Source organism: Hylobates moloch, unplaced genomic scaffold, assembly GCF_009828535.3.
Source record: "Hylobates moloch isolate HMO894 unplaced genomic scaffold, HMol_V3 SCAFFOLD_19, whole genome shotgun sequence".
In the NCBI taxonomy this organism is placed as follows: Eukaryota; Metazoa; Chordata; class Mammalia; order Primates; family Hylobatidae; genus Hylobates; species Hylobates moloch.
The window spans coordinates 20,089,191-20,115,807 of record NW_026652294.1 but is presented as its reverse complement, the minus strand read 5'-3'; the positions used below and the strand labels follow the sequence as shown (position 1 = coordinate 20,115,807).

At 44.2% G+C, this 26,617-nt stretch overlaps 1 protein-coding gene and 1 pseudogene across 6 annotated transcripts in view; one reads left to right on the top strand and one right to left on the bottom strand.

Annotated features, from left to right (window-relative positions):
* The window catches only part of SYN3 (synapsin III), a 565,053-nt gene that overhangs the window by 40,294 nt on the left and 498,142 nt on the right, over positions 1 to 26,617 (top strand). For 5 of the 6 annotated variants that reach the window (XM_032140020.2, XM_032140018.2, XM_032140019.2 and 2 more), the window contains exon 2: positions 11,743 to 12,215. In XM_032140020.2, coding sequence (XP_031995911.1) covers positions 11,905 to 12,215 — 311 coding nt within the window. In that variant the 5' untranslated portion in view covers positions 11,743 to 11,904. Of the gene's footprint in view, positions 1 to 3,673; positions 4,198 to 11,742; positions 12,216 to 26,617 lie in introns of all 6 variants that reach the window. The other variant, XM_058431176.1, reaches the window with a different exon arrangement.
* LOC116458337 (electron transfer flavoprotein regulatory factor 1-like) lies at positions 2,818 to 3,625 on the bottom strand (annotated as a pseudogene).

The following is a 26,617-nucleotide window of genomic DNA, read 5'->3' as shown; positions in this document are numbered from 1 at the left end:
TCTGGCTTCACCATCAAGTATGGAAAGTCTTTTCATCCTTTATTTAACCTTTCCCAATGAAGTTTTCCTTCATGCCACAGCCTCCGAGAAGTAAGCTTGCAAAGTTGCCTTATAGTCTCTTTTTCTGTCTGGTCTGGTCACTCCTGCCCTCTAGTGGTTAGTGCTAGGGCAGCATGGGGCTGGGTACCCAGGGGGCCTACTGGGTTCTATCCCAGCCTGTCTTCCTGCCTTCCTGTCTTTTCCTAGGCTTTCACCAGAATCCTCTCATCCGCACCTTGTCTTGCCATCGGATTAAGTTTGGCACTGGAGCGATATCCTGTGTCCTGTCCTAATGATTCAAGAGGAAAAGACCTTGAAAATTACATGATCCAGCTGCCCACTTTCACATCTGTTGACCAAAATGACTACAACGGCCTTCTAACCTGTCTGGCTCCTTTCACAGACACATCCTCTAGGTCTATTTCTACACAGTGGCCAGGTAGACCAGATATCCCTCTTGTCTCTAACCCTCCAATGGCTTACTTTCACAATTGGCTTCAAATCAAAATTGATTTCAACATGGCCCTTCATGATCTGAACCCTCTCTGCTTTTCTAAACATTCTCTTATAAGAATCTTGTTCTAACTTCCTGATGGAGCTGGCCATCCTTCTGTTCTTCCAATGTGCCTTGCTTTTTCCTGCCTCAGTGCCTTTGCTTATACACTTCTCTCTCCCCATCCTTTATGTTTCAGCCTAAAGATCACTCCTGAAATAAGTGAAATTGTCTCTGTTTGCTGATGACATGATCTTAAATACAGAAAATCCTAAAGATTCTACAAAAAAAAAAACAAAAAAACCTGTTAGAACCGATAAACGAATTCAGTGAAGTTGCAGGGTATGAAATCAACACGCAAAAATCAGTAGCATTTTTTTACACTAACAACAAACTAACCGCTAAGGAACTTAAGAAATCAATTTCATTCACAATAGCACCAAAAAATGAAATGCTTAGGAGTAAATTTAACCAAGGAGGTGAAAGACCTTCATACTGGAAACTGTAAAACATTGGTGAAAGAAATTGTAAGTGACACAAATAAATGGGAAGGTATCCCGTGTTCATGGTTTGGAAGAATTATATGTCCGTACTAACCAAAATGATCTGCAGATTCAATGTAATCCCTATCAAAATCCCAATGTTATTTTTCATGGAAATAAAAAAAATCCTAAAATTTGTATAGAACCACAAAAGAATCTGAATAGTCAAAGCAATTTTGAGACAAAGAAGAAAGCTGGAGGCACTTGAAATCTATTACAAAGCTATCGTAATCAAAACAACATGATACTGACAAGGACACAATGACCGATAGAACAGCAAAGAGATCCCAGAAATAAACCCACACACTTACACTCAATTGAAATTTGACAAAGGTGACAAGAACACACAATGGAGACAAGACAGTGTCTTCATAAGTGATGTTGGGAAAATTGGATATCCATAGGCAGAGGAGTGAAGTTGGACCCTTATCTCACATCACACAAAAAAACAAAGTGGATTAAAGACTTAAATATAAGACCTGAAACTATAAAACTACTAAAAGAAAACAAAGGGGGAAAATTCCATGACATTGGTCTGGGCAATTATTTCTTGGACATTGTCCAAGTGTCTCCAAAAGCACAGGCAGCAAAAACAAAAATAAACAAATGGAATTGCATCAAACTAAAAAGCTTCTGCACAGCAAAGAAGCAAGGAATAAAGATGCAACCCAGAGATTGGGAGAAAATATTTGCAAACCATACATCTGATAAGGGGCCAGTATCCAAAATATGTAAGTAATTCAAACAACTCTATAACAAGAAAACAAATAATCCAATCAAAAAACGGGCAAGGAATCCAAATAGACATTTCTCGAAAGAAAACATGTAAGTGGCTAACAGATATATGAAAAATATGCTCCTTATTACCAATCATCAGGGAAATGCAAATTAAAACCATAATGAGATCTCACCTCACACCTGTTAGAATGGCTGTTCTCAGAAAGATGTCAGATACAAGTGTTGGAACGAGTGTAAAGAAAAGGGAAAGCTTGTGTACCATGAGTGGGAATGTAAATTTTTTTGTCTTTATGATAAAATAATAGAATGACATTATTTACTTCCTTTTATCAAAGAAGTTAATTGATACACAACAGGTGACTTGGTTTCAGGCCCAAAGGTAGCAGCAGCAACATTAATAATGGAAATAATTGAATAGTTATGTATGTAATGCCTGTCACCAGCAGGCTATTTCAAGTTCAGCAGGAATGACTCCATACATATTATTATTCCTATAACTACATTTAAATCATTACCAGGAACTGCTTGTTTTGTAGTGAACCTTGAATATGTGCTGTTAATGTACCAAACTGGAGAAAAAAATAAGGGATTCCTTTCAAAAGTTAAGAGAAACAAGTGTGTAAGAAATTATTTTGCCTATTAAATGTTCAGTATATGGCATTCTCTTGTCAGTAAAATGAAAAAATAAGCTAAAAAAAATTGGCTAAGTCCTATTAAGTTACAGGATTAAGTGTATTATATTTTCATTCAAAATTCGGTGCTCATTAATTTATAATCGGTGGTATAGCTAAATTTCTATCTTTTTATAAAAATTGAGCATAAAGTTGCTGATAAATCTCTCAGTATGAACAGAAGTTGAAACCTATTTAGTTCAGTAGGGCAGCTCAGGCATTTTTTTACACAACATGTATATCTTCCCATTTTAAGTTAGAATTATTTTACAATAGCTGGTATACATAAACAGCTGGCACTGGTTGTCAGCTAAATTAAAGTAGTAATGATCAATTAGTTTTTGTTGGTATCTGAATAATAGCGTTGTTTCATAGCTTTGTATTTCCTAAAGAAGTATAAGGCTTCTAGCTCTTTCATTACAAATTCGCCCTGTGCAGTAAGTTCTTTCATCTTCTTTGGATTCTTCACATCTTTGTTTTTAAGGAAAATGTTCTTCAAACGCCTTTTAAAATAGTCTGCTCCTTTTGGATAGTCTCGTCCAAGATACAGTAGATTTATTTTATTTTATTTTATTTTTTGAGACGGAGTCTCACTCTGTCGCCCAGGCTGGAGTGCAGTGGCGCCATCTCGGCTCACTGCAACCTCCGCCTCCGGGGTTCACGCCATTCTCCTGCCTCAGCCTCCCCAGTAGCTGGGACTACAGGCGCCCGCCACCATGCCTGGCTAATTTTTTTGTACTTTTAGTAGAGACGAGGTTTCATCAAGATACAGCAGATTTTTGGCCGGGCGCGGTGGCTCAAGCCTGTAATCCCAGCACTTTGGGAGGCCGAGGCGGGCGGATCACGAGGCCAGGAGATGGAGAACATCTTGGCTAACACGGTGAAACCCCGTCTCTACTAAAAATACAAAAAATTAGCCGGGCGTGTTGGCCGGCGCCTGTAGTCCCAGCTACACGGGAGGCTGAGGCAGGAGAATGGCGTGAACCCGGGAGGCCGAGCTTGCAGTGAGCCGAGAGCGCGCCACTGCACTCCAGCCTGGGCGACAGAGCGAGACTCCGTCTCAAAAAAAAAAAAAAAAAAAGATACAGCAGATTTTTATAAAGATTTAATACTTATCCTCTTAAAGAATTGGCCATTTTCATTTATCATGTAAATTATCCATTTTTATGCATAACATACCTCGCCTCCAGACCCCAGGAACCCGGAAACGGAACAAAACTCTCCGGCGGCGGCACTCTCACACCTTCCACTCACGCACTTTCCGGCACGCCGGAGCCGTAAAAGCCTCGACCGCTTCTACGACTCTGTCCTTCGACTGTGAAGCTGGCTTTTTTGAGACGGGGTTTTGCGCTTGTTGCCCAGGCTTGAGTGCAATGGCGCGATTTCGGCTCACCGCAACTCCTGCCTCCCGGGTTCAAGCGATTCTCCTGCCTCAGCCTCCTGAGTAGCTGGTACTACAGATACCTGCAACCACGCCTGGCTAATTTTATATTTTTAGTAGAGACGGGGTTTCTCCATGTTGGTCAGGCTGGTCTCGAACTCTGGACCTCAGGTGATCCGACCACCTCGGCCTCCTAAAGTGCTGGGATTGCAGGTGTGAGCCACCCCGTCCGGCGGGAATGAAAATTAATACGCCCATTTTGGAAAACAGCTTGGAGGTTCCTCAGAAAACTAAAAATAGAACTACCATATGATCCAGCAGTCTCACTTCTGGGTATGTATCCAAATATATTGAAATCAATTTATCAGAGCTATCTGCACTCCCAGGTTCATTGCAGCATTCTACCCACTAGCTAAGATATGGAACTAACCTAGGTGCCCATTATCAGATGAATGGATAAAGTAAATGTGGTATATATACACACGATGGAATACCATTCAGCCTTAAAAGAAGGGGGAAGCTAGGGCCCATTGGCTTATGCCTGTAATCGCAGCACTTTGGGATTCGAAGCAGGAGAATTGCTTGAGGCCAGGAGCTCGAGACCAGCTTAGGCAACATAGTGAGACCCCCCCAACCTAATTTTTTTTTTTTTTGTTAACTAGCTGGGCATCTTAGTACATGTCTGTAGTCCCAGCTACTCTGGAGGTTGAGGTGGGAGAGTCACTTAAGCCTGGGAGGTTGAGGCTGCAGTGAGCTATGATCACACCACTGCACTCCAGCCTGGGCAACAGAGTGAGACCCTATCTCAAACCAAAAAAAAAGGAGGAGAAAATTCTGCTATTTGCTACAACATGGATGAACTTGAAGAACATTATGCTAAGTGAGATAAGCCAGGGACAGAAAGACAAATACCACATGATCTCACTTGTAAGTGGCATCTAAAACCATTGAACTCATAGAAGTTGAGAGTAGAATGTGGTTGCCTAAGGCTGGAGAGGGGGCTGAATGGGGAAAGCGGACATGTCGGTCAGAGAGTACAAAGTTTCAGTTATGAGAGATAAGCTCTTGTGATCTTTTGCACAGAATAGTGACTTTACAGACACTATAATGCACTGTAAATAATGCATTGTATATTTCAAAATTGCTAAAAGAGTAGATTTTAAATGTTTTTTCCACAGAAAATGATAAGTATGTGAGATGATAGATTTGTTAACTAGCTTGACTTAATCATTCCACAATGTAAACATAGCAAAACATCACAGAAATATATATAATTATTGCTTGTCAATTAAAAATGAAATTTTTAAAAGTAACTTTCTCAGAGAGGCCTTCTCTAACCATCCTCTCTGCAGAAGTCCTGCCCCAAGTGAATTTTGATGACCGCACTCTGTGTATTCCTTACTTGCACTTACCCTAAACCATAAATGTTTGTTTGCATGTTCATGATTGGCCTCCCTTTGCCAGCCTGTAAGTTCCACTGGGGCCTGTAGTGGGCAGAAGTTACCCTAGAAGCCTTTGACTAACATTGGAGTAGGTCAAAAGATTATAAGAGGTGATTTTTTTCAAAGTCAGGGAATTCATATCAATGGAAGGTTGACCAGAGTTCCTGAAGAAGGAATTGTTAAATAAACTCTAAGATCCCTTCAACCCTAACATCTTAACTTTTCCATCTGGTATTTGAAAAATGGAAGAGGCTCAGTTCCAGTAGTGACGCTGTAGCCTAAGTTGAACTAAACCTCTCACAGATGATAATGATAAACTTTGGAAAAAATACTTAAAATGATTTGAGGTTGCTGGAGAAAAACAAAAAATAGACAGGAGGTGGACAGGATTTGACCCTTGAAGGAAGGAAAACCACACCCACTCAGTGAAATATACATTTAGGTGGCTCTTCCCACGGCACCTGGCATGGAGCAGCTGGAACTAAAGTGGAGAGCTGCAGCTTTGCTGGTTTGACAGATTGGGGGCAGAGTGTAAGCTCACAGAGTGGCTGGAAAATGAGGACATCTAAAGACATGCCCCAGGTCCATGCACCCACTAAGATCAACTGGCACCTCTGTTGAACCTGTGATGGTTCTGTCTGTCCCTCAGCCCAAATCTGCTTTTCATTCCTGCCCATAGTTGTTGAGCATAGATGGAAGCACTGCCTAATAAACTTCCTGCTTGCAAGTCACCATGGGAGTGTCAGCTACCTGGGGAATTGGACTTGAAAACAATCTAAATAATATTTGTAGAGTATTACATCCAACAACTGCAAAATATGCATTCTTTCCAAGTGCATCTGGAACATTCATCAAGATAGACTGTATTGAACCATAAAATTAATCTTAATGAACGGCAAAGGTTTAAAACCTTATAGACTGTGTTCAAGAATCACAAATGAATTATATTAAAAGCATTAACAAGACAATAATTAAAAAGCACTGAAATTTGAAAATTAAATGCATGTTTTAGTAATACATGGGTCAAAAAATTATAAGGGATAAAGAGAATAATTTAAAATGAATGATAATGAAAATACAACGTCAGAATTTCTGGGAGGGAAGCACATTGCTTTAAATACTTATATTGGGGAGAGAGTTTAAAATTAATGATCTGTGTTTCCAGCTCAAGACTCTAGAAAACAGAACAGCAAATTAAACTTAAACCAAAAGTAAGGAGAAGAAAGGAAGTAATAAAAAACAGAAATAAGTGAAATAGAAAACAAACAATGGAGAAATTGAAAAGGCTGCAAGTTGGTGCCCTGCAAGAGTAATACAATTTATAAATTCTTAGCAACATGGATTAGTCAAAAAGAGAGAAAAAGCAAATTACCAATATCAGGAATATCAGGAGGAATCATAAGATCCTACAGAAAGGATATGTTATGAACAACTTTATGCCAGTAAGTTTCACAACCAAGATGAAACAGACAAAATACTCGAAATCACATGTTGTCAAAATTGAGATAAAAAGAAAAACAAAATATGAATAGCTTTATAAAAGAGATTGAATTCATTATTAAAAACTTTCCTACAAAGAAAAACCAACCCCAGATGGTTTCACTGTTGAATTCTGCCAATAATTTAAGAAAAAAACCACAATATTACACAGACTCTTCCAGCAAATAGAAAAGGAGGGAATGCTTCCCAACCTATTTTGTGAGGTTAGCATTACCCTGATATCAAAACCTAGCAAAAACATTGCCAAAAAATAAAACCACAGACCAATGTTTTCTGTCATGAACATAGACACAAAAATAGCAAAATATTATCAGATTGAATCCACCAATATATAAAAAGGGTAATACATTATGATCAAGTGGGGTTTATCCCAGGAATGCAAGTTTGGTTTAACATTTAAAAATCAATCAATGTAATTTACCACATTGTTAAGCAAATAAATGGTTTCAAAAACATATAATCCTCTCAATAGATTTAGTAAATCACTTGGCAAATTTAACTCCCAAATGATAAGAGCTCTCATCCAAATAATAATAGAAGAGAACTACCTGAATCTAATAAAGTGGATTTACCAAAAACCTCCAGTTAACACCACATTAATGGTGAGATACTGAGTGTTTCCCTCCAAGGTTAGGAACAAGGTAAGGTGCATGTTTTCATGATTTCTGTTCAATATTGGAGGTCCTAGCTAGGACAGTCAGATAAGAGAAATTAGTAAAAGGCATTCAGATTGGAAAGAAAGAAGTAAAGATCTCTGTATTTGTAGATGACACTATTTAAATAGAAAGTATTAAGGAATCTATAAACAACTAGTAGCAACAATACTTGAATTGAGCATGTCAGTATATTGAAAATAATATTATACTAGCAGCAAACAAATGGAAAGTGAAATTTAGAAAACAGTGTTGTTTCAAAAACATGCAAAAAACCCCAAACAAAGTAGGAATAAATTTAGCAAAATTTATGCGAGATCTCTGTATTGAAAATCACAAAAAAATTTCTGAGTAGAGGGGTCTACTGTGTTCATAGAGAACCCGATATTGTTCAGTGACAATTCTACTCAGTCTATGCAATCTCGAACAATATTCCAACAGACTTTTTCAGAAAAGTTGATTTTAAAATGCATATGAAAATAGTACCTAGGATATCTAAGACAATCTTGAGACAGAACATTTAAGTTGGAGGACTCACTTTACCTGATTTTAAAACTTTCTGGAAAGCCATAGCAATCGATAAATATAAGAATAGACGGAGAGATAAATAGAGCATATTAAACATAGTCCAGAAGTAGGCCCACACATGTACAGCCAATTGGTGCCAACAAGGCCAGCAAAGCAATTCAGTGGGAGAAAAATACTTTCATAGATGGTGCTGGCAACCTGGATAAATGAACGGAGGTGAAAATGAATCTCATACCCTGCTTCATACCACTCAAAAATCAAGTTTAGATGGATCCCTGACCTCAGTAGAAAAGCTAGAACTATAAAGCTTCTACAAGACACTGTAGGACGGTATGATTGTGATCTTGGGGTTGGCAGAGATTTTTTTTTTTTTTTTTTGAGACAGAGTTTCGCTCCTGTTTCCCAGGCTGAAGTGCAATGGTGCGATCCTGGCTCACTGCAACCTCTGCCTCCTGGGTTCAAGTGATTCTCCTGCCTCAGCCTGGGATTACAGGCATACACCATCATGCCCGGCTAATTTTGTATTTTTAGTAGAGATGGGGTTTCTCCATGTTGGTCAGGCTGGTCTCGAACTCCAGACCTCAGGTGATCTGCCCACCTTGGCCTCCCAAAGTGCTGGGATTACAGGCGTGAGCCACCACACCCAGCCTGGCAGAGATTTTTAAGAACAGACACAGAAACACTAACCATAAATGAAAAATTTGATAAATTAGGTTTCATAAAAATAAAAGTTTTTGTTTATCAAAACATCTGCAGATATGTATAATATACTTTATATGTGTGTATATATATTTATATTATATACATATATAAGTACGTGTGTGTGTGTGTGTGTCTGTTTAGATACATATATATGAAAGGATATGTAAAGTATTCCCAATACCCAAAATATAGAAGTGTGGTCTCATCCTATGGTATAATTTTTTTTCTTATTGGAATGCTTTTATCTCAAATAAACAATTCACTTTTTTAAGAGTTGTTTTATTCTGCCATACTTCTGCTCATGAAGGAAATGAAGCAGCAAGCCAAAGAATGGTAGGAAATGTTTACAATGTAAGTATCTGACAAAGGACTTGTATCTAGAATGTATAAAGAACTCCTACAAATCAAAAATGAAAAGATAAACAACCCACCTTTTAGAAATGGGCCAAATATTTGAATAGATAGACAAAAGAAGGTATGTCACTGGCCAGTAAACCCATGAAAGTTGTTCAGTCTCATTAAATATCAGACAAAATAAATTTAGAACACAATAAGATACTATGCTACACCCACTAGAATGGATAAGATGAAAAAGACAACAACAAAATGTGAGAAAGGATGTGAAGGAACAGGAACTCTCAAATGGAGTATGCAAAATCAAACAACCACTATGGGAAACTTTTTGACAGTTTCTTACTAAGTTAGACATATATTTACCCCATGATCCAACAAATTAACTCCTAGGTATTTTCCCAAAGAAAAGATCTACTTCTTAATCTATCCATCCATTCATTATCCATCTATCTCCACAAAAAGACTTAAATAAAAATTTCTTGCAGCAATTTATGCATAATTTCTGAAAACTGCAAACATTTCAAATTTTATTTTTCTTTTTTTTCTTTTTCTTTTCTCTCTCTCTTTTTTTTTTTTTTTGAGATAAAGTCTTACCCTGTCACCCAGGCTGGAGTGCAGTGGCGTGATCTTGGCTCACTGCAACCTCCACCTCCTGGGTTCAAGCGAGTCTCATGCCTCAGCCTCCCCAGTAGCTGGGCATATAGGTGCACACCACCACACCCAGCTTTTTTTTTTTTTAATTATTTTTAGTAGAGAGGGAGTTTTGCCTTGTTGGCCAGGCTGGTCTCAAACTCGTGGCTTCAAGTGATCTGCCCACCTCAGCTTCCCAAAGTTCTGGGATTACAGGTGTGAGCCACCATGACTGACCTCAAATTTTCATCAACAGAATGGAGTAGCAATTTGTGGTTTATCCATCCAGTAGAATGATATTCAGTGATTTTAAAAATAGAATGACTGCTATACAACATATAGCATCTCAGAACCATTGAGGGAAGCAGTTATTAACAAAAGCATAATATATTTGATTACATTTATATGAAGTTCAAGAACAGGTAAAATTAATAAATGGTAACATGCATCAGAAGAGTATTCGCCTATTAGGAGGTGTGGATGGACCAGAAAGGGCACAAAAGAACTTTCTGAGGTGTAGAAATATAATAAACATTATGCCAGTATATACATTTATCAAAACTCAAAGAAGTGTATACCTAAGAACTGTGCATTTCAATCTTAAGTAAATTTTACCGCAATAAAAATACTGGCTGGGCACAGTGGCTCACGCCTGTGATCCCAGCACTTTGGGAGGCCAAAGCAGGCAGATCACTTGAGGCCAGGAGTTTGAGAGCAGCATGGCCAACATGATGAAACCTCATCTCTACTAAAAATACAATAATTAGCTGGGCGTGGTGGTGGGTGCCTGTAATCCCAGGCATGGTGGTGGGTACCTGTAATCCCAGCTACTTGGGAGGCTGAGGCAGGAGAATCACTTGAATCTGGGAGGTAGAGGTTGCAGTGAGCCAAGATTGTGCCACTGCACTCCAGCCTGGGTGACGAAGTGAGACCCTGTTTCAAAAAAAAAAAAATTGTATGTAATAATCTTAACAAAAAATATAAAACCTAATTCCGTGGTTTAAATAGTCATTGTTCTCAATGGGTTGTTTTGATCTCAAATGAACAGTGTGGGTTTTTTTAACTTATGTTACTCTGTTTAGAAAAGCAATAGATGTGTATATTATCTGCTTGTGCTGACATAACAAAATACCATAGGCTGGGTGGGTTAAACAACAGATACTTATTTCTCACAGTTCTGGAGGCTGGAAAGTCCAAGGTCAGGGTGTCAGCTCTGCCTGGTTCTGGTGAGGGCTCTCTCCTGGTTTGCAGATGGCTGCCTTTTACCTTTGCTTTCACACAGTGCAGGGAAAGCAAGCTCTCTGGCATCCTTTCTTGTGAGGGCTGTACTTCCATTGCATGGGCCACACCCTAATGACCCCACTAACCATAATTACCTCCCAAAGGGCTCATTTCCGAAGCATCATATTCAGCATTATCTTCAACATATAAATTTGGTGAGGTGGGGGACATGCTGGTCCATAGTAATAAGCATTCTAGAAAATTAGAAAAATATAAGTAAGTGGAAAGAAAAAGAAAAAAAGGCATGTACTTGCGTTACCAAAATATAATCACTGTTAACACTTTGATTTCTTTTATTTCCAAAGTTTTGTTCTTTCAACTTGCACATCTTTGTAGTCATTTGGTTCCTATAATTTTGAATCATTATCTTTTAAATTTATCATTAGAACATGAAATTGTTTCTGTTACCAAAATCCCTTCTTCAGGACACCTTTAAAAATAGCCACAAAGGGTTCATGGAGTAACTGTGCTGTAGCTGACTTATTCGTTAAACTGTGGTTGAATGTTGAGATACTTCCCAGTATTTTGCTGGTGTAAATAACCTGTGATTAACATATTTGTGCATGAAGCTTTTTCTGTAACTTAGAATCTTTCTTTGCAATGTAATTCCAGAAAATGGAAATTGTAGGTTAAAAAGCTATCCTCTTAATACATGTTGTCAAATTCCTTTCCAGAAGGATGTCCTAATTTACATTGCCACCTGCAGTGGGGCAGGAAAGCGCTGTATCTGTTTGCTCTTAAGGGGGTGGAAGTCGTTTCCACTTATGTATTTGTTGGCTTATTTCCAGCAGGTAAATAAAGGCAGCTAAAGCTGACTGCTGGTTGCGCAAAATCCCCCTGGCTCTTCTGGCTAAAGTCCTACCACTTCCTGTACCTGGCAGCAGCCTGTCTTCTGGGCCTCACCTATACACGTCTGGGTAGGAGCCAGTCATCTCCGTCCATCCACAGCCATGAATTTCCTCCGGCGACGTCTCTCTGACAGCAGCTTCGTGGCCAACCTGCCTAATGGCTATATGACGGACCTGCAACGCCCAGATAGCTCCACCAGCTCACCTGCTTCCCCAGCCATGGAGAGGAGGCACCCCCAGCCCCTGGCTGCCTCCTTCTCCTCTCCAGGATCCAGCCTTTTTAGCTCCCTCTCCAGTGCCATGAAGCAGGCCCCTCAGGCCACCTCAGGACTGATGGAGCCTCCAGGTCCCGCCACGCCCATTGTTCAAAGACCCAGGATCCTGTTGGTGATCGATGATGCCCATACAGACTGGTAAGCAGGAATTTGCAAGTGCTACCACCTTCTGGGGCAAGAGAGGAGTGGGGATTATCTCATCTCTTGGGGAAATAGAAGGGGAGAGCTATGAGAGGCTCAGGTGCTATCAGAGCCTGGCTGGAGAGAAGGAAACTAACATGTACCAAGTGGCTGCTGCATGCTAGGCCCACAGCACCTACTTAGTGCCACGTTCTCTTCTAAGGGCTTTATATTTACAGGTCCACAGTCCCTCACCTGCAAATCCCAAATCCAACACAGTCTGGAAACTAGAAAATGTTTTGCAATTCTTTTGGTAGCAAAGCCTAATCTGCAGGAAAGTGAGGCTATAATTATACTAAGTGTGTTTGTTCATATGATTTGCTGCAAGCATCTGAATGAGTTTGATATGGAGTATAGTTCAGAGCCTGCTGGAAGTGTTATATAAAATACGGTATAGTCACCATATTACCTTCCTAAAAATGGAAAACTTTTAGTATCTGAAATACGTCTGGCGGTACTTGCCAGATTAACCTGTCAACCTCAGCCACCCTCCTTCCATAAAATGAGCTTATTATGAGGATAAAAGTAAGCAATACAAGTCCACAGTCCTTATCCCAAACCTTGGGATCACAGTGCCTGAGTGTGCATCTCAGCTCTTCCAGGTACTGGCAGTCTGGCTCCAGAGCCTGTCTTCTGAACACCAAAGGTGGGCAGAAATGACCACTGCCAGCCTCTTCTCAGGCAGTGCTCCCTAGCTGGTAAGTTCCACAGTGGCAGAGACCTGATACCTGTGTCAAGATCACTGTAGCAGTCATTCACCAGGTAGTTTACTGAGCACTGATTCGGTGCCAGGCATAGCTGAGATGCACAGGTATAGTAGGGAACAGGCTCCTGCTTATGTGGAGCTGCATTTGGAGAATTAGTCTATCCCAGCTGTTTGGTACTCAGAGGTGATAAATGTTATCAGTCTAGCTGGAGACATAGAAATTGCAGTTCAGGGAGTGAGCCCAACTATGGACATGGAAGCATTGCATCCAGAGCAGAGGAATACATGGATGGGAACCAGAAAAGTCTGACAGTGGACTCATGGATGGCCTTTGGGGATGGAGAACAGGGTTGCATGTGCATGTCTCCAAAGGTGGCCACATAGTAGGTGTATTAGTCTGTTCTCACACTGCCTGAAGAACTGCCTGAGACTGGGTAATTTATAAAGAAAAGAGGTTTAATTGACTCACAGTTCCACATGGCTGGGGAGGCTTCAGGAAACTTACAATCATGGTGGAAGGCACCTCTTCATAGGGTGGCAGGAGAGAGAATGAGTGAGTGCCAAGCGAAGGGCGAAGCCCCTTATAAATCCATCAGCTCTTGTGAGAACTCACTCATTACCATGAGAACACCAATGTGGGGGTAACCACCCCCAGGATTCAAATTACCTCCCTCTGGGTCCCTCCCATGACACATGAGGATTATGGGAACTACAATTCAAGATGAAATTTGGGTGGATACACAGCCAAACCATATCATTCCACCCCTGGCCCCTCCCAAATCTCACATTTCAAAACACAATCATGCCTTCCCCACAGTTCCCCAAAGTCTTATTCCAGCATTAACCCAAATGTCCAAGTCCGAAGTCTCTCACCTGAGACAAGGCAAATCCCTTCCTCTTAGAAGCCTGTAAAATGAAAAGCAAGTTAGTTACTTCCTAGATCCAATGGAGGTATAGACATTGGGTAAATACATGCATTCCAAATAGGAGAAATTGGCCAAATCAAAGGGGCTACAGGCCCCATGCAAATCTGAAATCTAGTGAGGCAGTAATTAAATCTTAAAGCTCTGAAATAATCTCCTTTGACTCCATGTCTCACATCCACGTAACTGATCCAATGAGGCAGTAATTAAATCCTAAAGCTCTGAAATAATCTCCTTTGACTCCATGTGTCACATCCAGGTAATGCCGATACAAGAGGTGGGCTCCCATGACCTTGGATAGCTCCATCCCTATAGTTTTGTGGGGTACAACTCCCCCTCCCAGCTGCTTTCACAGGCTAGCATTGTGTGTCTTTTCCAGGCTCACAGTGTGAAGTGTCAGTGGATCTACCATTCTGGGGTCTGCAAGACAGTGGCCCTCTTCTCACAGCTCCACTAGGCAGTGCCCCAGTAGGGACTCTGTGTGGGGGCTCCAACCCCACATTTCCCATCCCCACCGCCCTAGCAGAGGTTCTCCATGAGGGCGCCACCCCTGCAGCAAACTTCTGCCTGGACACCCGTGTTTCCATACATCCTCTGAAATCTAGGCAGAGGTTCCCAAACCTGAATACTTCTGTGCATCTGCAGGCCAGCACCATGTGGAAGCTGCCAAGGCTTGGGGCTTGCACCCTCTGAAGCAACAGCCTCATCTGTACCTTTGCCTCTTTTAGCCAACAGCTGAAATGGCTGGGACACAGGCACCAAGTCCTGATACTGCACATAGGAGGGAGGGCCCTGGACCCAGCCTATGAAACCGTTCTTCCGTCCTAGGCCTCCTGGCATGTGATTGGAGGGGTTGCCCCCATGTCTCTGACATGCCCTAGAGACATTTTCCCCATTGTCTTGGTAACAAACATTCGGCTCCTTGTTACTTATGCAAATTTCTGCAGTGGGCTTGAATTTCTCCCCAGCAAATGGATTTTTCTTTTCTATCACATTGTCAGGCTGCAAATTTTTCAAACTTTTATGCTCTGCTTCCTCTTGAATGCTTTGCTGCTTAGAAATTTCTTCTGCCAGATACCCTAAATCATCTCTCTCAAGTTCAAAGTTCCACAGATCTCTAGGGCAGGAGCAAAATGCTGCCAGTCTCTTTGCATAGCAAGAGTGACTTTTACTCCAGTTCCCAAAAAGTTTTTCATCTCCATCTGAGACCACCTCAACCTGGACTTCATTATCCATATCACTATCAGAATTTTGGTCAAAACCATTCAAAAAGTCTCTAGGAAGTTTCAAACTTTCCCACGTCTTCTTGTCTTCGGAGCCCTCCAAGCCTCTAGGAAGTTCCAAACTTTCCCATATTTTCCTGTCTTCTTCTGAGCCCTCCAAACTGTTCCAACTTCTGCCTGTCATCCAGTTCCAAAGTCACTTACACATTTTTGGGTATGTTTACAGAAGCATCCCACTCCCTGGGGTACCAATTTACTGTATTAGTACATTCTCACACTGCTATAAAGAACTACCTGAGACTGGGTAATTTATAAAGGAAAACAGATTTAATTGACTCACAGTTCCACATGGCTGGGGAGGCCTCAGAAAACTTATAATATGGCAGAAGCCACCTCTTCACAGGGCGGCAGGAGAGAATGAATGAGTGCCAAGTGAAGGGGGAAGCGCCTTATAAAACCATCAGCTCTTGTGAGAATTCACTACCACAAGAGCAGCAGCATGGGCATAACTGCCCCCATGATTCAATTACTTCCCACTGAGTCCCTCCCACAACACATAGAGATTATGGGAACTACAGTTTAAGATAAGATTTGGGTGGGTATGCAGTCAAACCGTATCAGTAGGCACCAAGTAGCTATGTATTAACTGAATAAATGAATGCATCACATTCATTAAATGTGCCAGATGCTCTGTTAGTCCAACATGCATGTATATACACACATTCACTCCTTGAGACATTAACTTAGTTTGGGAATGATTAAATCTATGCTTTGCTATTTATAGTTTTTTTTGTTTTGTTTTGTTTTTTTGAGATGGTGTCTCGCTCTCTTGCCCAGGCTGGAGTGCAGTGGCACGATCTCAGCTTACTGCAACCTCCACCTCCCAGGTTCAAGTGATTCTCCTGCCTCAGCCTTCCAAGTAGCTGGGACTACAGGCAGGCGCCACCATGCCCGGGTCATTTTTTTTGTATTTTTCGTAGAGACGGGGTTTCACCATGTTAGCCAGGAGGGTCTCAATCTCCTGACCTTGTGATCCACCCACCTCGGCCTCCCAAAGTGCTGGGATTACAGGCTTGAGGCACCGCACCTGGTGCTATTTATAGTTTTTAATGCATACTCTATATAAAGTCAACGTTAAAGTACGTTCAGCAGAATCAGATGTCAGTCTCCACTTTCCTGCTCAGGAATTGCCTCTTCTTAACCAGAGTAGTCATGTGAATCACCTGTGTTCCGATCAAGTGTGAATCATCTTAGGTGTTGCTTCTTGCTTGCTTGAGGGCATTTATCATGAAACTTTGTCTCTGCTTATGTGTTTATGTAAAGCATCACTATTAGGCTCTGAGCTTAGGGGTTGATGTCTGCCAGGGTGTTGCTTTTAGGCCCTCCGCCTTGAACAATGCCCATCTGCCTGGTAGTCAGAATGCCTGCATGGCCCTTGAAGTTTTCTCTCTCTCTTCAACCCAACATTTGACCTTGATTTTGGGTGTTCTCTGCTGGCTGTGTGATCCCTGGCTTAGCTATTTGTCAGGGAAGTTACCTCTTTGTGTGGAGGTTGAGCTTAATAAATTGCAATATGGTAGAGTGGTTAAGAATACAGACATCAGAGCTAGGCTATCTGGGTTCAAATTCCATCTCTACCCTGAAGTGACTATATGACCTTTGTAAATTACTGCACCTAAATGGGAATAGTGATAGTACCTATGTGATAGAATTAATATATGTAAGTAGGGTTAAGATCTGAGTTAGTATAACAGTGCATGGAATGTACCTGGTAGACAGTAAGTACTGCATAGTGTGTATTATTATTGCTGACTGTTGTGATCCTTCCTGTGCAACATTAATCATCTTAACAGTAGCCTCTTGTAGGCATGCCTGTTTAATTTCTTCATGCCGAATATACAGGGCAGTCTGGGTTAGGATTTATCCCATTGTGCTATTTATTTAACCCATTGGTCTATTGGTCACTCTTCCCTGTAGGTCCTGGGTGATAAAGTTGGGTCTTATTAATCTCTGTCCCTCCAGTGTCCATGTGGTGTACAGTAGGGTAGGGGAACAGTGAATGAGGTTGAAATGCAGTGAATGGCCTCAGACATAACATTTAAATTTTGAATTTGATGTTCAGTCTCTCTATTCCATAGGAAGGACCAGTGTGTGAATTTTAGGCTGTGTGCAAGGGTGGGGACACAGCTATGGCCAGAGGAGTTTTTCCCAATATATTTCAATCATTCATCCCATGCCCACACTTTAATTAGGACTTGACAGTCTTTGTTTATGGTGTTCTTGCCCCTCAGTGGGTGAAAAAGGGGAGAAGTAAGAAACTAAGACTCATTAACTCATCTGGCAGTTAGCCCTGCAATTATTAGATGTTTGTGACAGAGACTTCCTACCGCCAACATAACAGCTTCTCCTACAGAACTCCCTCCTAGATTCTTCACGAACTTCCTAACCTCTCTGAATCTCAATACCTTCCCGGCTTTCTCCAAATTGATGCTGACTGCCTTACAGTCTCGGTCCTGTCCTGAAGAATCCTGGAAAAATGCCTGTCCCCTGCCACCAGGAGTGGCCAGCAGGTGGCGGGGCAGCCCCACAATGCCTGGGTGGTTCTGCAGAGTCTTGTGCCTCTGGGCCAGCCCCCTCCCCAGCCCCTCCTGCACTGTGTGAGCTGTCCCAGGGGAGGAAGTGGTTGAAGGGAAGAAGCCAGCTCACAGGGCCCCCTTCTTTCCCCTTTCAGATGATAATGAGGGGGAGAGGAGCTGCAGTCTGGACAGACAGTGAACCCACCCCCACCCCAACAGGGATGATGATGCTGCCCCCTTTTCTACCCTTCTCAGGAAGACAGACATTTCTCTGTCTTCCCATTCCTGGTCCAGGGCCTTCCAGTAGAATCAGGTTTTGTTGTGGACGTCGGGGAATTGCAGGATACCACTCTCCCCTGCCTGATGTGTCCAGCTTGTAGACTCTGAGCCAGCCTGGGTCCCCTGAGGATGATCCGAAACCTGGCCAGTGACCTGGAGAAAGGCCTTTCGTCTTCAGGAGAAATAGAGGGTCCCAAAGCCGTCTTTGCTGGGAGAACTCATGGCCAGGCATTTAAAGGTACTCTCTCCTGTTGGGGGTGCCTGAGGAGACCAGCCTGGCTAGGCAAGGATGTAAGGCCTGGGCCCGGGTAGGTCTGAACTAAAGGTGATGCTCTCCTCTGGGATGGTGGGGGACGATCAGCAGTTTGTTTGTTTGTTTTTAAATGAGATGGGGTTTCACTGTGTTGCCTAGGCTTGTCTTGAACTCCTGGGCTGAAGTGATCTTCCCACTTTGGCTTCCCAAAGTGCTGAGATTACAGGTGTGAGCCACCGTGCCTGGCCTGATCTGTAGGTTTTGAGAACCACAAGGGAAAGGAGAATTATGATTAACTGATATCAAACTCAGTTCTCTTCAGCCCCACTGCCACTCCACTGCTTATCTTGCCTAGAACTTTCCAGCAGCTTCACTGGTCTGAAACCTCCCATCTTGAGTTCACCTCCTGGTTACCTTCCATGGGACCACCCAAGGGTCATCTTTCTGAAACACAAATCTGACCAGTTTCACTTTGCTCCTGCCTGCCCCCTCCCCATGCATCTCGTTTTATTAATATAATCCTGTGGTGGGGAAATCGTTGCCCTCAAAGTCATAAGCATGCCTGCCCTGCCCTCCCTCTAGTTCCACCTCCAGCTCTGCTTCCTGTGCTGTTATTGTTTGTTTTTGTTTTGTTTTGTTTTTGTTTTTTAGAGACAGAGTCTGATTGTGTTGCCTAGGCTGGAGTGCAATGGCGCAATCTCGGCTCACTGCAACCTCCGCCTCCGGGGTTCAAGCAATTCTCATGCCCCAGCCTCCTGGGGGTCTGGGATTACAGGCACGGGCCACCACGCCCAGCTAATTTTCATATTTTTAGTAGAGACAGGGTTTCATCATGTTGGCCAGGCTGATCTCGAACTCCTGACCTCAAGTGATCTGCCTGCCTGGGCCTCCCAGAATGCTGGGATTATAGGCGTGAGCCACCGTGACTGGCCCTGTCCTGTTTTTTCTGCAGGAAGAGTAAACAGCTTGTAGTTCTCAAACACACCTTTTTGCCTTAGTACATTCTGTTCCCTGTTACCTGAAATACCCTTCCCTATCTTGTACACCTGGCCAGTTTCCATTCATGTTTGAAATCCTGCTCAGGTGTCCCCTCTTCTGAGAAGTCTTCCCTGACACACCCCACCCTGCAGTGTTAATATCGACCTTCCTCGTGTAACTTAAAACATACTTCATCGTGCTGTAGGCGCACATACCATACTGTATCTGTATTATAATCGTCTCTTCTGCAAGAACAAGGCCTGTCTCTTACTCTTCCTAATGTCCCTGGAGCTCAACACACAGTAACTGTTCAGTTAGCTTATGTCATTGCCCTACCTTAGTCCAAGCAGGATAACTTGTACTGTGCATAATGGAGTCTGAAACTCACCTCACCTTAGGGATCAGTAACACAGAACACACGGTGGAGGAGTTTCTATTTTTATTCACTTCTGTAGAAAATCTTGGCTCTTTACTTACCAGGATGCCAGAGTCACTGTAAGGCTGCTATTTGAAATTGTTTTTAAAAAGGGGGGTGGAGGAACTTTTTTTTTTTAATATTTCTATAGAATGTACCAGAATCCCAGGTTTGATTTTCAAAATCAAAACCTTTAACATGACCCAAAAAATAAAAAAGACAGGTGGGGTTGATGTACCTCCCTGCCCTCAGTTTATCCTACAAGGTCTCTGGAGCCTGGATAGAATGGGGAGGAGGGCTGTTGGGAGAGTGGTGAATAGAAGCTGTTCCTCCCCAGCTCACTGCAGTCCTCCCTGGGTGGCCTCTGGAGCCCTGGCTGTCCTGTCCTCTTACTCTGCTGGTAGCCTTTTTCTCAGAAAATCTGCTATTCCATTTCCACAATGATCTATTGTTGTCTTTGCTTTTATTGCCCACCCTTCCCAATGGTTTCTTTTTTCTTTTATTTGTTGGGTAAGAAATGAAAAGGGTGTCCTTGGTTTAAAACCCTCTGAAACCCTCCTCAGCTACCATCCATCTGGTGGAGGGAATATCAGACTACACCTTCCTACCAAACAAGGATTAATGACACCCATTGGTAAGCACCTTGTGCATTTCTAGATTTTCCAAGAGTTATTACGCTGTATGATTATCACCTGTGTGCCCTCCACCACTACCTGCCCACCCACTTCTACATGGTGTCTGTATTTGCGCATGCCTAGAACAGGGCAGATAATAGGTATGTAGGAAATACCTGTTGACTGAATGAGGAATTTGGGAGATGGTGTGTTATTGGCGATGACAAGGTTGGGAGTGTGACAGTGAAACTGAGGAATGACATTGGTGGCATTCTTTTTTTTTTTTTTTTGAGACGGAGTCTCACTCTGTCGCCTAGGCTGGAGTGCAGTGGCGTGATCTCAGCTCACTGCAAGCTCCATCTTTCAGGTTCACGCCATTCTCCTGCCTCAACCTCCCGTGTAGCTGGGACTACCGGTGCCCACCACCATGCCTGGCTAATTTTTGTATTTTTTAGTAGAGATGGGGTTTCACCGTGTTAGCCAGGATGGTCTCGATCTCCTGACCTCATGATCCGCCCGCCTCGGCCTCCCAAAGTGCTGGGATTACAGGCGTGAGCCACCGCACCCGGCCAGTGGCATTCTTAAAATTCGCTTTTTCCCTCTCACCTTGATTCAATCCAGCTGAAAATCACATTGGCTGTTGTGGAGTATTTATACTGTGGAGATTGGCAAATGCTAGAAAGCAGGGCTTTTTGTTCCCCCATCCAGAGAACTGGTTGTTAAGCATTTGCCGATGGGCAGGAGCTGACTGTCGGCTCATTGAAAGGTGAGGGGGGCAGAGTGTAGAGAAACCATGCACCTGCTCAAGGAGACAGAAGTGGGGCTGGGCTGGGACTTGAACTGGGCTTACGCCATAAAAGGAATTTCTGATGGTGCCAGCCTCCTGCTGACCACTGCTACTGCTTCAGTGTGTGGCACCAGATAGATGCTGAAGAGTGTTGGTCAAATGACTGAACAAGCACATGAATGACAGAGCTCTTTGAGGATGGGGTCATGTCTGCATCATCATCTTTTGGCAAGCATCTGTGCACTTCCCCTGACCAGGGGTTCAGTGGCTTTCATAGATTCTCTAATTTAGCCCTCCCAATAACTGTATGGGGCAGCAGTACTGTTCTCATTATATACGTAAGGAAGACTGCGGCTCTGAGTCCAAAATCAAAGCAAATGCTAGTGACATCTGGGATCTGGCTCAGGCCCATCCAGAGGGCTAGCCTGGGCACCGCAGTTCTTACGCCACTCCCCGATCTCTCCCACCTGAAGCTCAGCCCCTCCTCTACTGCTCCTGAGGGTGTTGACCTTGGGGAGCAAGACCCTGGGGCCTGACACCCCGGCACACACCCAGCGTCTGAGAGCAGTGTGAGGCAATGGGTGGCAGCACTCCATGTTACAGTGCACAGCCAAGCACAGGATTCCGGTGACCTCACCCTCAGAGGAAGGCGCCCCACCTCAAGCCAGGCGGCCCCACCCTGCCGGAGCCCTTTGGGCAGCCAGAGCATTAAGGGTGCCCAGGGAAAAGGGAATTCTTTAGCCATATACATACGAGTTCAGGTTTGCAAATTGGACCTTCTACAGAAATTGTCCTTGGATGTGCATAGAATATTTTCCTCTTTTTAAAGCACCAAGGGATCTCAAGCAAGATCTTTTCTGTTCTTTCCCCTATGTTTAGATATTAGACATGTGATTTCCTAACACACGTCAGACATGATTCCCGAGAGTTAAATGGGAAAGAAGAAAATACTCAAGAGAACTCTAGGCTGACAGGTGGTAGCGTGGGCTTGAAGTCCCAGCTCTGCCACTCACTATCTCTGTGGTCTTGGCCAAGATACTGTACCTTTCGGCACCTCAGTTTCTTTGTCTGTAAAGTGGGATCACAATGCCACCACCTTCCCTATACCACTAACTTCACAGGGATGTTATGAGTGTCCAGTGAGAATGCTGAGTTACTCTCCTCCACAGCTGTTTTTCAATGTAGGTGCTTAGTTTTTCAATGTAGATGTGAGTGACTTTGTTTGGTCCTACCCATATTGGACCAACTCTGACTCAAGATCAGAGTTTATGCCTTTCCTATGCAACCGCTGACCCTCAGAGCCTAGCACAGTGCCTGGCTAGGATAGATGGATGGGAGGCTGGGATAGATGGATGACTTAAGGAATGAATGGATACTCTTGCCAAAGGCTGTTACCATTATTAAGGGAAAGTTCAGGATTGAGGATGCCCTGGAAGAGAGTCTTAGAAAATATTCAGTTGCCCTGGAATTCAGGGAGAGTACCTGCTACTTGCGTGTTATTTCCAAGGCTTCCCCTCCTCCTCCTGGTGCAGATGGTAACTCAGAGGCCAGTGTTTCCTTCAGGGGGAAAAAAAAAGGCCAGACGCGGTGGCTCACGCTTGTAATCTCAGCACTTTGGGAGGCAGATCGCAAGGTCAGGAGGTCGAGACCATCCTGGCCAACATGGTGAAACCCCGTCTCTACTAAAAATGCGAAAATTAACAGCGTGGTGGCGCATGCCTGTAATCCCAGCTACTCGGGAGGCTGAGGCAGGAGAATCGCTTGAACCAGGGAGTCGGAGGTTGCAGTGAGCCAAGATAATGCCACAACACTCCAGCCTGGTGGCAGAGGGAGACTCCATCTCAGAAAAAAAAAAAAAAAAGCAGCTTCAGGCTGCTTTGACCAAAGGCATGAGGACTTCAGGGCATCTTGGCCTGTCCCTGTAAAGACTGCATTGGGCTTAATCAGCCCTGTGGTGATCAGGACATTCTGTGTCCACCTGTGCCACCTGGAGGAAGGATGGGAGGTGAACTCAGAGCTGGCACCACCAGCAGTGGCTTAGGGGTAGGGTTGTCAGATTTAGCAAATAAAAATACAAGACACCCAGTTAATACTTAGACAATGAATGAGTCTAAGTATATCCCATGCAATATTTGGGATAGACACACTACAAAATTATGTATTGTTCATTGGAAATTTGGATTGGATGGAAAATTTGGATGTCCTGGATTTTATCTGGCCTCTGCTTATGGAGGGCAGCAACAAGAGACACTGCTGGCTCTGCTACCACGGGGCCAGTGAGAGGTTGGCCTTAGAGCTTCCTTGTTTTCTGGCCAGGAAGAGCCAAACCAGATCCCCCTATTGACCCCATTCTCAGAGAGCAGCTTTCCTTGCCTGTGAGGACGACTGTCCGCCACCAGCAGGGAGGGAGGGAGGGAGCAAAGCTGAGGGGACAGTCCAGAGCCAGACAGCCTGGGTACTGTGGGCTCTGGTCCCTGTTTTCCTTCTCAGTTATGTGACCTTGGGCAAATCCAACCTCCTAACCTCACATTCCTCAGCAGGAAGGCAGGGTCATGGAATATCTTCCTGGAAGGGTAACTGGAAAGATTAGAGATAATGACATGGGTGGAGCTGGTACACAGCTTAGGCTGTCCTAAGAGGCCCTGAAATGGTAACTGTTATTAACAATTAATTGCAATTACTAATTGCTTGTGAATATAATTGTTGTAGAAGCCAGGGGGAAGGAAGCCACTTGGCCTGCCTCTCAGCTCAGCTGGATGTGCTGGAGGGCTGTCTTCCAGAAGCCCTAGAGGAGGGTGTTGAGATCCTGGCGGGCTGGCAGTCCCTCCACTGTGAGGATGAGGTGCCGACTCCAAGTCAGTCCCCTCCTCCTAGAGTTGGTTGAGAGGCTTAGAGTGGAGACACACAACTCTCTATTGAAGACACTTGGCTCTGAGGAACAAAATCCTTGTGCCTCTCTCCACCACTTCCCCTACCCCTAAGGCTCTCCTTAAACAAGGGCAGGCCCTGCCTGTTTGTGTGGGGAAATGAAGGGGTTTCTGGGATGGCTGGAGGGGCTGGGGGTGGAGATAGGAAGGGCCTAATGAAGGGAGTTTTGTCACTTGCTGCTTGCTTCATTCCATGACTCAAATACACCACCCAACACCACCTGGAGGGGCTCTGGACTTCATTCCTCTCCCTCTGGGCACCCATGCTGCACCCCCTGCCCCTCCCTACCCCCTCGCCGTCCTGGCCCTGGTGTCTGGGGGAGGGAGGGGTCCTGGGCATTCCTCAGCAGCCTACCCCGTCGCCTGGAGACGGCTCCGTTTTCCCAGGCCCGGCCCCTTTTATCAGGGAGACAATGTGCACACAGTGAGGGCCTTGTGCGGCACCCAAGCCCCGAGCCCTTTGACTTGAGGAATTTTTCAAGTGCTGACCCCTCTCCGTGAGGTCTACACGCCATCCAATCCAGCGGCCCGGTGCCCCTGCTGCTTCCTACCCAGCTCTTTAGGGGAGGAGGGGGGAACAGTGAAGAGTTGTTACCCCCGCCCTAGTGGAGTCTTAGGGGAGAGCTTCACCCTCGGAAACAGGAGCTAGAAAATCTGGGGGAAATGGCTTTGAGCAGAAGAGAGTGTGGGGAGAAATCTGATGGGTGCTGTTTCTTCCTAAATTTCTCTCTTCTTGGCTGCCTTTCTAAAGAACTCTGCAGATGCTATGGGGTCTTGAGGCTAGTGCTGAGGGATCACCTTCTTCTCTGGCCTCTGTTTCTCCTATGTGAAACAGTGAGGTTGGACTAGGAGCATGGCCCCCAAAAGACTTTCCATCATAATGACATTCAGATTCCCAGGCACCATCTACACCCTCTGTGTTGGATACAGTTCTTTGCATGAAAAAGAAATAGACTTTGGGCTGGGCATGGTGGCTCACGCCTGTAATCCCAACACTTTGGGAGGCCAAGGTGGGTGAATCACAAAGTCAGGAGTTCGAGACCAGCCTGGCCAATATGGTGAAACCCCATCTCTACTAAAAATACAAAAATTAGCAGGGCGTGGTGGCAGGACACTGTAGTCCCAGCTACTCGGGAGGAGAATCACTTGAACCCAGGAGGTGGAGGTTGCAGTGAGCCGAGATCGCGCCACTGCAATCCAGCCTGGGAGACAGAGCAAGACTCTGTCTCAAAACAAAACAAAACAAACAAACAAAAGAAATTTATTGAAAATGTATGGGGCCGGGCGTGGTGGCTCACGCCTGTAATCCCAGCACTTTGGGAGGCTGAGGCGGGCGGATCACGAGGTCAGGAGATCGAGACCACGGTGAAACCCTGTCTCTACTAAAAATACAAAAAATTAGCCAGGCGTGGTGGCGGGCACCTGTAATCCCAGCTACTCGGAGAGGCTGAGGCAGGAAAATGGCGTGAACCCGCCGGGAGGCGGAGCTTGCAGTGAGCCGAGATCGCGCCACTGCACTCCAGCCTGGGCGACAGAGGGAGACTCCGCCTCAAAAAAAAAAAAAAAAAAGAAAATGTATGGGGAAGCTTGCAGAAGCAAAGGAAAATAGGGAGACCTGAGTGTCAGAAAGATGGGGCTGTTGGGTCCCTGGATCCCCGGCCCCTCCACAGATCTAGGTGGCAGGAACAGTCTCAGGATGAATCAGCTTGAGTGTCAGAAAGATGGGGCCATTGGGTCCCTGGATCCCCGGGCCCCTCTACAGATCTAGGTGGCAGGAACAGTCTCGGGATAAATCAGCTCCTGCTTGCTTTCATCCTTGTTTCTCTCTGTTCAAAAATCAAATTCCTGGGGAAGAACAAGCCCAGCTTGTTCCACTCCTTGCTCTGCGGGCACTTTGGGACAGTCCCACCAGGACTGCACAAAAAGAAGGCTTGCTTCCATCAATGCGAATGCAAATAAAGCTGCTGTTACCAGAAGAAGGCAGAATGGATACAGGACAGGCCACACTGAGACGTCCCCCTGCAATGATGGAATCAGAATATCTAGACTGGAGCTCAGGAGATGAATTTTTTTTTTTTTTTTTTTTTGAGATGGAGTCTCGCTCTGTCACCCAGGCTGGAGTGCAGTGGAGTGATGTTGCCTCACTGCAACGTCTGCCTCCCAGGTTCAAACAATTCTCCTGTCTCAGCCTCCCTAATAGCTGGGACTACAGGCACACACCGTCATGCCCGGCTAATTTTTGTATTTTTCGTAGAGATGGGGTTCCACTATATTGGTCAGGCTAGTCTTGAGCTCCTGACCTCAGGTGATCCAACTGCCTTGGCCTCCCAAAGTGCTGGGATTACAGGCGTGAGCCACCACACCTGGCCAAGATGAATTTTTTAAGTGGTATAAAGCCAAGTTTAGAAACCCCCCCAAGCTAGAGGACTTGTTTCATGAGGCTCCCACCTGGTAGAACTGGAACCAGTGGGGGAAAACAAAGAGGGAGACTTATTTCAGCTCAATATACAGAAAATTCATCTAATTGACAAAGTCATCCAGAGACTGAGTGGGCTGCCTGGTGAGGGAATGAGCTCCCCCTCACGTGCAGGTGTTCAGACACAGCTGGGCTACCCATTTGGGAAAAATAATGGGGCTTAGACCATGAAGGGGTCAGGCTGCAAGCCTTTAAAAAGGAGG